At 58.2% G+C, this 10462-nt stretch overlaps 3 protein-coding genes across 3 annotated transcripts; all 3 read right to left on the reverse strand.

Annotated features, from left to right (window-relative positions):
- Positions 1-1659: 1659 nt before the first annotated feature.
- LDBPK_044310 (uncharacterized protein) lies at positions 1660-2853 on the reverse strand (the record flags this gene model as incomplete). Its single annotated transcript, XM_003864543.1, has 1 exon — positions 1660-2853. The coding sequence occupies one exon, from the start codon at positions 2851-2853 to the stop codon at positions 1660-1662; it is 1194 nt and encodes a 397-aa protein (XP_003864591.1).
- A 1437-nt stretch (positions 2854-4290) lies between these two features.
- Positions 4291-5931, reverse strand: LDBPK_044320 (uncharacterized protein; the record flags this gene model as incomplete). The annotated part of the gene is made up of 1 exon (XM_003864544.1): positions 4291-5931. One exon carries the CDS (start codon positions 5929-5931, stop codon positions 4291-4293), a length of 1641 nt encoding a protein of 546 aa, XP_003864592.1.
- A 1614-nt stretch (positions 5932-7545) lies between these two features.
- LDBPK_044330 (uncharacterized protein) lies at positions 7546-9777 on the reverse strand (the record flags this gene model as incomplete). Its single annotated transcript, XM_003864545.1, has 1 exon — positions 7546-9777. The coding sequence occupies one exon, from the start codon at positions 9775-9777 to the stop codon at positions 7546-7548; it is 2232 nt and encodes a 743-aa protein (XP_003864593.1).
- Between the last annotated feature and the right edge of the window lie 685 nt (positions 9778-10462).

A 10462-nucleotide genomic window follows, 5' to 3' on the forward strand; every position in this document is an offset into this window, starting at 1 on the left:
TGCCAAGCCCGCGTAGCATACCGAGCAACCACCCCACGGTCGAGCACCCTCGTGGCAACCACACAGAGACGGGGGCGGACGCTCTGGCGGCCGTGGGGGTGCCGCAGTTCTCGCCGAGCTGTGGGCAGCACACCACCTGAACCCCACGCTGTCGCTGCCAGTCAGCCGCCGCTGCAGGAATCCAGAGTGCCCACGGATGCCCGTGCAGGGCTGGTCGAGCGTCGACTCCGGTCGCCTCGTCAGCTCAGCATCCGTGCTCCTCCGGTGTGGGACGGCTGTCGACGTCAGCGATTCTGACGTTGCTGGTTTCGAAAGCTTTTTAGCTTCGCCGCTGTGCTCCCACCCAGCATCGCAACAAGCAATCGAGAGGGAGCGACGCCCGCGCCGGGCACCTAGTGCCGGCATTTGGGCATAGGCACGTGGCAGAATGCCATCCTCCACCGGTGTGGTGCCGGTGTCGAGCGCCATGAGGAACGATATCGCGTCCGCAAGAGCAGAAACTGCACCTTCTCTTCTCTGTGTCGTGCTGAACGCAGCCCTCCTCGCAGCAGGCCGAGAACCAGATGAGTTGGTCCACATTCAGCTCGATGGCGGCAAGCAAGCGGGTCGCAGTCATGTGTGCTCGTGCTTGGTGTGGTGTCTGTGTGCATGCGCAGCTCCGAGAAGTGTCGACGCCTGTGCTCCCGCGCATGAGAGCCGCCGAAGCGCTGTGACTACACCGTAATCCGGCACGCTCACTTCCTGCACCGTATGCGCTGAGTAGCCTCCCTCGCATGGCTACGGAGAGGCAGCAGGCGGACGTGGCGCACCAGCGCTACGCGGCTGAGGGGCAGGAGTCCCCCCTTCTCCAGCAGCTCTCCGTCGTCTGCCTGGTTTGTGGTATCTGCCATGCGGCGACGCCGTGCAATCCCTCTGATTCGGGCAGTTCCACGTAGCAAGAGCGGTGAAAACCCTTTCACGGACCCCTCACTCGTGCGGGTATCCCGTCCTCAGATCGGCAAGTCGGGCCGTGGCTGCTGCGAAAACTTCTCCTGCGCGTTGCCTAATGCCAAGCATCGGCTGAAGGTCCGCGGCGAGGAGCCGGAAAGAAGGGGGGGGGAGGCGGCGGCGGTCCTCTTCCAGGTGCATGCGTACGGCAGAGAGGAGCGACTGGCTGCGGTGTTGCGCATGAAAGAGTTTGCACTGCGCGTCGAGGAGTCCCCCGGCCCCACCATGTGCACCAATGCCCAGTGCGCCACCCTCCAGAGGGCCCACTGCACGGTGGCCCTGCATGACAGTGCTTTGTGAGAGCGGGAGAGGAGGGCGGATGACTTCGGCGCGGCTTACGAAAAAAAAAGCTCCCACGTACGTAGGATTAAAGGCTGCACGAATCCGACGACAATGCTGGGCGCTTCACTCATCCCCAAGAACGATAAGCAGTAGAACGGGCGCACCGTTACTCTATTTGTACTATCAACGCATCATTCTTACTCAATGTTTGTGTGCGGGCGTTGGTTTGCAAGGGCATCATGACGAAAACCGCCAACAGTTCCACCAACACGAAAAAAAAAACAAGCAGATTGTTGTGTACGTCTCTGTCGCAGCTGTTGTAACGAGCGCGGTGGGTGGGCTTGCCTCGCCAAACGCGCTTCGGCACCTGCATCCGAGAAGATGCTCACACTACGATTCGTACTCCATCGAGAGGGTGAGACCGTACTTGACCAGAGGCTTGTCATCTAATAGGTTCGTGCGCATCACTATGCCCCAGCGGATGGAGTTGCTAAAGAGCCCGCGCAGCGTCGCTGAGCAGTTGCCATCACTCTCAGCCTTGGCTGCTAGTAGAAGGGGGAGAGGAGTGCTCCATGCAGGAATCATCGCCACTGCCGACCCGTCCACTTGCAGGGCGGACGGTGACGAAGGCGGTGCCCTAGAGGCGCTCGCGGAAACCGGAGTGCTGCTCTTGGTGTGGATAAACATGGGTACACGAAGCTGGATCCCTTGGGTGAAGCCGAGCGACACCTTAGCGACGGTATCGATAAGGTCAAAGTTGTACTGGCAAGCAACAGCGGTGGTAGACGACAGCCGTTGCAGCACCGCCAGGCGCGCGTTGGACCAGGCGTCGTTCAAGCGTACTATTTTGGTGGCAACAGACCAGTTCACCCCCGTGAAGCCGGCGCCGACGTACATGACATCCAGTTGCCCAGAACCCTCTTTGTGCTCCAAGAAAGACAGCTGCCGCCGCTCGAACCCGGCACCGAGGAGGAGGTTGAAGAAGGTGATGCCACAGTCCAACAGAAGGTTGCTGCTTCCAAGGCCATTGCGTTGGTAGCGGAGAGACGAATACTTGTCGCCGCGTTGGTAGTGCACGTGACCGACGGTCAAGTCCTCGGAGGCTGGCATGAGGGTATTCACCGACGCCCGCACACCGGCGGTGAGGCCTTCAATAAGGTCCTTTACGCTGCCCACCACGGTGACAGCGCCGCGGCTATTCAGAGTGAGCGCCTGCTGCAGTCGGCACACGCGTGGCACGGAAAACTCGTAGGCGACCTTCATCTTGCCATCCGCCCTGCCGTCGTGGTGAAGCGCCATTCGGGGAGAGATAGAGAGAAAATTGCTGACATACGTCGGAGGTTTGTCGGTTGCGGGGAGTACGTCCGCGGCTGCTAGCTTGCTGACAGACTCCATCGCCGCAGCGGGCGGGGCATCGGCAGACACGGCGGCCGCATTCTTTGCGAACATGTTCACGCCAAGGATAGACTCCGAGTACTGCCGAGATTTGAGGGCCACGAAGAGGCACATCTCGTCGCGGAACGTCTTGCGGAAGAAGTCATCGACTAAGGAGAGATAGCTGTTGAGGGTGCTTGGGGCCTCCATGGCTGCTAGGTCTATGAGTCGGAAAAACGAGGAAGTGTAGAGGCACGAAGGGGAACAGGTCTATTTCAGGAGATACGAGAAAGCTGCAAAGGCTGTGCGTTGACGTTTCACTGGCTTGTGCAGACAAGCGACGCTCCGATGAGTGACGCGGGAGACGCGAAAACCAAGCGAGAGAGAGAACCGGCAACTTTAGCCGACTATCAGAATTTCGGAGACGTAAAGAGAGCACGATAGACGGAAAAACGACAACAGAGGAGCGGCAAACTGAGTGGGAAGTGAAGCGTGGGACTATACTGCAGTGCACGTGCGCGTCCTGTGTGTGTGTGTGTGTCGGTGATTGAATGTGGCTCACAGATGATCTATGGAGTACAGCGTGACTGCGGGGTGAGAAGGCAGCTACATGTGCTGACAGGTGCGTTGGGCAGGAACCGATACACACCTGTATGTGTTCCCCAGTGGTATGCAACGGAAAAGAAGCAGGGGCGTGGACGGACGGTGTGAGTTCGCTAAGTTGCCATGCCCAAGAAAAGGATCAGTTATAGCGACGGGAGCGTCATGCAAATGACAATGCAGAGGATGTGGGAGAAAGAGAGAGAGTGACGGAATGAAAAGAAGCGTACGCACTAAAGGTGCGGCGACGAGTAGAGAGCGCCTCCGTAGGCCCATCGATGCGACGAGCGATGTCTCTCAGTTACACCACAGCCACAAGCACGTGGGAAAATGAGCGCATCCGTTGCAAAAGCAGCCAAAAGAAGGGTAGAGCAAGATGCTTCACCAAAGTCAGGTGCCGCCGCGCTTGTTCCGGGGCCTACTCGTGGGTACAGCCTGGGGTTCCGCTCTGTGTTACAGCAGAATGAACGCCACCACAAAAACACAAAATGGCCAAGGCACACGAGAAAGGGAAGAGGTGTTGGCAAAGAGGTGCACAAGAGTGGGGCTCGGAAGCTTTTTATCTTCGTCGTTGCCCTTACCATCTTCGCTCTCTAGTTGGTCCGGGCCGAGCCGACAAAACCACTCCAGACGAGTGGGGAGGGGAGGGTGCTGGAAGCAAGCAAGCAAGCGCATCCCGCTCACGAGGCACTCAAAGAGAGGACAAATACAGTACAGTACAGGTTGTGGTGCTTCTTTTCACGCACTCATGCGTTTGCACGCGTCTGCGCGTGCCTCGGTGCCGGCAAAAAACCGCAGAGGTGGCCAGCCTTTTCGTTTTGTTGTTGTTCTCTGGCCCGCGCTCGCACACGCCGTGGCGGAGATGTGAACCGAAACAGGCACAAACACACAGAGAGACAGAGTGACAGATTTCCATTACCGTGCACAATGGCCATGAACCGCACGGTGCCAGGCACGGCACCGACATGCTTTTCGGTATCGCCCACATTCGTATTCCACTCTGCCGCTGACTCGCCGCGTGCCCCCGGGTGCAGCTACGAGGCTGTGCTAGACAATGATGGATGACATGAACGCGATGAATCGTCCTGCGTAGTCGTTCGGGTGGACGCACGAGATGCGCTTTCGATCGTACAAGGACCCCCACACAACATTCTCGAGCGCTTTACGCGCGTTGTACTCCTGCAAAATGTCAATGATGCCGATGTAGTATATCTCCTGTCGCAGCCCAGGCACCTTGTTGCTCATCATGCCCCCCTGATCAGCCGTGAAGCAGCGGCCGTCCAGCCTGGACCCGTTGCGCGAGAATTCAGAGCCATCAGCCCCGGAATTATCTGGCCGCTCCCCTCCCATGGTGTACCCCAGACCCGGGTTTGTGCGCAGTGTGCCGTCCGTTACACTGCGTGTCAGCATCCCTAGCGACCCTCCAGAGGTCGCGGAGGACAAGGTGTCCCCCACCGACGGCAACACGTGTATGCCAACCAGGAATGAGTAGTCCATGATCATGGATCGCTTCAGAAACTCGCAATCCTTCTTGATTTGCTCGATCAACAGATTCCGCCGCTCCGGGCCAATATGCATCGGGCTGTTTATATCGAGGTCCTTCTGCGTAAACGTTGTCCGGCGCTTCTCAGCGTCCGAGGCAAAGCGGCCGATGGTGCTGCCCTTCAGGTCGAACTTCTCATGGATCGTGTTGGTGGTGGCAAAGACGTTTTGCATAATGATGAAGTTTTGCGTTTTCGTGCCGATGCGAAGGCGATGGTGGCCCACGAAGTGTGGGAGCAAGGTGAAAGGGTTGTCGCGCACGTGATAATAATACCGGTGCAGGATCTTGCGCAGAAAGTCGCTCTCCTGCTCCGTCATTGTCTTGATCACCCAATCGCGACCGCAGAAAAAAAGTTGCGCAGCCGACTTGCCTGGCGTTGGGATGCTGTGCCAGCGGCTGTTGCGCAGCACATCGCAGTACGCCTTTGGATCTACGTTGAAGAACTCGCGGATGTGGCGGTAGCACATGGGCGAGAAATCTGTAAAGGTAAAGCTCACCGGTGGCATGTTCTCCTCGTCTTCGTCGTCCTCATCATCCGACGAGAAGTCCGCCAGCGTCTGCGTCCTTGTCAGTGAGCGGTGGGCACGGCGCGCGCGTGCGACAGATGTATCGAAGTTTGCACCAGAAGTCGCCAAACCGCCGTAGTCCCGGTCCATGTCGCCGTCGGAGTTCAAAATGGCATTGTCTGTGGAGAGAATCTGCGACATATCATTCCGTGGACGGTTTGCTTGCCGATAGACACCACCGATTATGGACGAGCGGGCATCTCTCATCTGCGGGTTGCGCGCCTTCTTCACACCTGTGGCTTGGGCGCCGCAGCAGGTAATCCCCTTGGCGGGCCGAGACGCGCTGAAGTGCATGGTGGACTCGATCGAGAAGTCCTTCTGCGGGTTTAACGGCCGCTGCTTCTCGGGCAGCGAGATACTCGTGATGCCACGTTCTAGCGCTATTTTCAGACAGTGAATCACATTCTTGGTGGCTGCGTTTTGGTCCTCACTCTCGTCGGCGTCAGAGGCGGGGTGCACGGAGCCGTCCGCGCCGGCTGAGCGACCGTCATTCGTTTTATCATGTCCCTCCTCCACCCAGTCCGAGTCACTCATGGGCTCCAGCTTCACGGACGCCAACAGCTCTCGATTAAGGGGCATACTCCCTCTTACGTGCTATGCGTGCGTTTGCGCAAGAGAACAACTCCAGAGAACGAGAGACGGCAAAAATACGTGCAAGGGAAAACCGAGAAGAAAAACGGCGCAGAGATGAACGACGCCCCTCGCCGAGCACATGAGAAAAGAGGAGGTGACGATGCGGAGGAAACCGAGAACTACACGAACGTGACCACAAGCACACATACACACACACACGTACGGTGTACAGGTCCGATGAAGGCCGTGGCACGTACGAGCGAGACGAGAAGAAAAACTGTACCAAAAAACAACAACAAAAAAGGTGATGTAGAGAAAGTGCGTGCGCGTGCGAGTGGGTGTGGGTGTCACAAATGAGGGAGAAAGGAGGAAAGGCGGCGAGGACGTGAACGATCACACCACCGAAAACAAAAGAGGATCCCAAAAGAAGCTGCCCCGCAAAGACACACCGACCGAGCACCAGGGAGGAGGGCCTTCTGGCGAAGCTATGGGGAATAAGAGCACCAGAACAATATTCGCGGCAACGAGAGCGACGCGAGCCTCCGTGAGGAGGAAGAAGAGAGAAAGCGAATGGCAATGAGGCCAAGAGGTGAGAGTGCGTGAGTGCTTGAGTGTGAGGTGTGTGTCGGCCTTCTATGTGTGCGCTTGCTTGAATATGATCTGAGCAGATTAACCTTCCCCTTTTCCAAGGCCACCCCACCCACAGCGAAACAAAGCGGCCTGTCTGTGCGCTTTCCTTGGTTTCGTTGCAATCAAGACGTTGCCTCCACACGGAAGCCGACTCCGAAGACGCACACACAAAAACACACAAACTTACATCGAAACTCTTGTGTGGCGAAGCGACTGGACAAGTCCACCGTGCTGCGATGGAGTAGACCACCTGCTCAGTTACCAACAGAGGCACGAGAAATCAGGGAGGGAAAGGGTTACCCCATGAGCACCGTGAGTTTCGTAGGAGAGAGAAGAGAGAAAGGTACACACGCAAGCGCCGTTTTCAGCGTTCCAGCCAGAGAAATGGGGGACAACTTTGCTACTACGCAGTGCTGTCAGGCCATCAGAGGCACAAGAGCTTTCCGCTCCCTCGCCGCTGAGAGCTAGAATGGCGTAGGACGAAAGTCACGGTGGCGTTTCGCCGCGACAGCGCGCTCCGCCTCAAAGACACCGTTTTGCAGCAGTTCGAGTCAAAGATGGAGCCGTGCAGCCTCCTCGGTGTGTTCCGCGTTCGTCTTTGCGCATTTGCTTGCGTGTGAGTTGCACCGATACGTGCACGCAGACGCTGATGTCCGCGTGCGGTTCCTCTTTTTTGTTGTTGTTTGCGTTTAACGGCTCTGTCGCTCTTGCTTCTCTTTTTTTTCTTACGTCTTCGTGTTTAATGTCGGATGTGATTCCTTTCCCTTGTTCCTTTGCTGTTTTACGTGACAGAGCCGCATATGGCGCCCTTAGCACACATGACTGAAGCCACACATCCATGCGGCACGCAAAGAGGAGAGCGGAAAGGAAACGCGTGGCGGAGAACCCCGACCGTCACGCAGCTGCGGTGGCTTAGTGTGCACTATTTGTTTCAAACGCGCTCGGTCGCAGTTTTGATGGAAGCAAGCGGCCAAGTCCACGATGCGCAAACTACTTCTTCGGCCATTTCTTTCCTTTGCCACCCTTTTTGGCTTGTGCTTTGGCCCCGATACCGTACTCCTGCTTGATGGAGAAGGCCCCCTTGTCGAGAGGTATGATGGATTCCGACATCATCTCGGCATCCGGTGCAGCGGTGGTGGCGTCCGCCGTCGATTCGTCCTCTTCAGCCTTCTGAGACGTTTCGCTGACGCTGCAACTGCGGCTGTTGGCGACTGCGCCGCTCTCCTCGTGCTCCTCTCCAGCCGTTTTGGAGGCCTGGGCCGCTGCTACGGAGACTGCAGCAGCTGCTGCAGCTGCCTGACGGGCGGCAAACACATCCGCGCCTGGAAGGTCGACGTGCTGAGGAGGACGGGCGGCGAGGACACGTGACAGGGCTTGCATCGCGGTGAACCACGGTGACGGCGTCGTATGCGAGAGAAGGGCGGAGCGCTCCTCCTGCGACACCTCGGTTGGTGCCAAGGTCTTCGCCACACTGGCCAAGGAAGGAAGGGTTCCCGTCATGGGCCGGTGCACACCCATGGGGCAGAGGGAGCGATAGAAGTTCCACTCCTTGGTAGCTGCCGTCATCGCTCTAGCTTCCCGATCCGTGGCTGATTCTCCTTTAGTCAGCGCCAGGCGCACGTTCGCCGCCACGTCATCCTCGCCACTCGCCACGGCGTCCTTGACCAAGTCCACGAGGAGGGCGACGTTGTCGCGCACGACCGCCGTGGCTGGAGCGCAGCATCGCAGCAACGCCTTCGCCGTCGTTGGCAGTTTAGAGGCAATGGAGAGCACCGAGGAGAGGTGCAGCACAGCCGTGGGCGAATCATCCACCTCACGCGCCGCCGAGTCCCGCCAGTTGAAGACGTCGCGCGCGACCTTCTCTTGTACCTTGTTCAGCCCACTGAGACTGCGGCCGAGTGCTATCTTGTACGTCTCCTCAGGCACCACGCTCGGCTTCTCGTAGATCTGTAGAGAAAGCTGCTTGCTCTCGTTGTACACGTGCACGAGCAGGCTGCCGATACTGGCGCGGCCCTCGCTGTTCAAGAGCAGCGCCTTCAGTCGGTCATAAACATAGAGGAGAAAGTGCGTGTCTTGGCGCGCGTAGTGCACCATCTCCGCCGACAGCGGCCGCACACGCCAGTCCGCCGTTTGGTACTTCTTATTCAATTTAACCTGGCAGAAGTGATCGACGGCAAAGGCGAGACTGTGCGGCATATGCAGCGTCTGCAGCGCCACGCCGGTGTCGAAGAAGTTCACCACGTAGAGGGAGAAGTCCTTCTGCAGCCACCGAATATCTTCTCGCGCGCCGTGCAGCACTTTAAGAATCGACGGGTTCAGGAACACCGGCGCCAGCGCCCCCATCGAAGAGCGGAGCTTCAGGCAGTCCACGATAAAGTCCTCCTCGCGTGTGCTGATTTGCATGAGGCACGTGAAGCCTTGATAACTGTAGAAGTCGTGGTGCTCTAAGTCCACAGCAATCTCGCTCGCCAGCAACAGCTTCGCGATCATCGCTTGCATCGCCACAGACGTGTCCACAAACGTGAGCGGGCAGGCGTCCAGCGGCACCGGCGGCACCTCCGCCCGCGGGAGCATCTGAGACTCTGGGATGGAAAAGGCCTTGATAACAGACTCGAAAGGGTGCTGGCCAGCTACCCCAACGTGAGATTGCCCAGATGCGTCATAGTAGTACGGCACAAACGGCGCCGCGGAATTGTCCACCGGGGTGTCGAAAAGCAACTGTGGGCGCCGGATGTGGGCCAGACGCAGGACACCTGCGCGCGCGCTAGCCGCATCCGCAACAACAACACCTCCCTCCCGATTCTGCGACGCCGCCAGCTCAGAGCCGAACGTGACGGAGAGCTGCTCCTGTGCGTCCAGCCTACGCCCCTTCACCTCGTCCAGAAGAGAGTCGACGCTTTCTAGCAGCGAGTCGACTGCCTCCATAACCGTGGTGCGGTCTGTCTCGAGCAGGTGCAAGGCGCCGCTGCGCGGATCCGCTTCCGCGGAGAGACTGGTGCGCCGCCGCTTTGGAAGCATCTGCGTACACGCATCCATGAGCGCGACCAGAGTCTCACTATCATCGTGAATGTGCTTGCGGAATCCCGGAAAAGCAATGTGATAATCGTAGTCGTCCAGCGGAAGTTGCGCGGAGAGCTTACTGTACTCCTTGACCGGCCCAAAGACGATGGACACGACATCCTTCGTCACAGGAAGCGCACCAGCAGCGGGCGTCGACGGCATTCTCAAAATTCATTCAATGGGGGAGGAGAGCGCACGCGGAAAGGGGCAAGGCGCACGTATCTGATCGCGTCACTTGAGAGCATGCACTTCTCCTCGCACTCTTCACTACTTCCTGTGCGTGCGCGCGCGCGTGAGTGTGTGTGTGGAGGCTAACGTGCGGTCAAAGGAAGAGGGCGGGGTGGGAGGGGAGGGGCAAAGGCCGTGCACACGTCGTCGGACAAAGCGCCAAAACGGAGCAGAGATGCAACGGAAGCGTGGAAGGAGCAGTCACCGGCACATGGCCGTGCCCGCTTGAGGTCTGCCTACGTCAATGCCACAAGAGGCACCGCCACGCATCGACACAGAGGGAGCATGTACAGTTACCGGCGAGCAAGAAGTATAACGAGCGTGACCAAACAACAAAACCCGTAAAACGCGTCGTAGACATTTTTTGAATTGTGTGTGTGCGTGTTTCCAGGGAGAGAGAGATAGGTACACTGTGCACATGAGCGATCCTTGGCAGTGATGCGTTCGTGCAGAGAGGCACATTGCCTCGCACCCTGCGCGTACTGCGGCTCCTACGGCAAGACCGCAGTGCTGCGGTTCGCGCCACAGGCAGCAAAGGGAAAATGTTATCTTTGATGCGTCGCTTTCATCCGGGGAAGACCCGTCCTCCGCCAACAAGTGCGAGGCCCACCACAGCCGC

The sequence above is a fragment of the Leishmania donovani genome, chromosome 34, assembly GCF_000227135.1.
Source record: "Leishmania donovani BPK282A1 complete genome, chromosome 34".
In the NCBI taxonomy this organism is placed as follows: domain Eukaryota; phylum Euglenozoa; class Kinetoplastea; order Trypanosomatida; family Trypanosomatidae; genus Leishmania; species Leishmania donovani.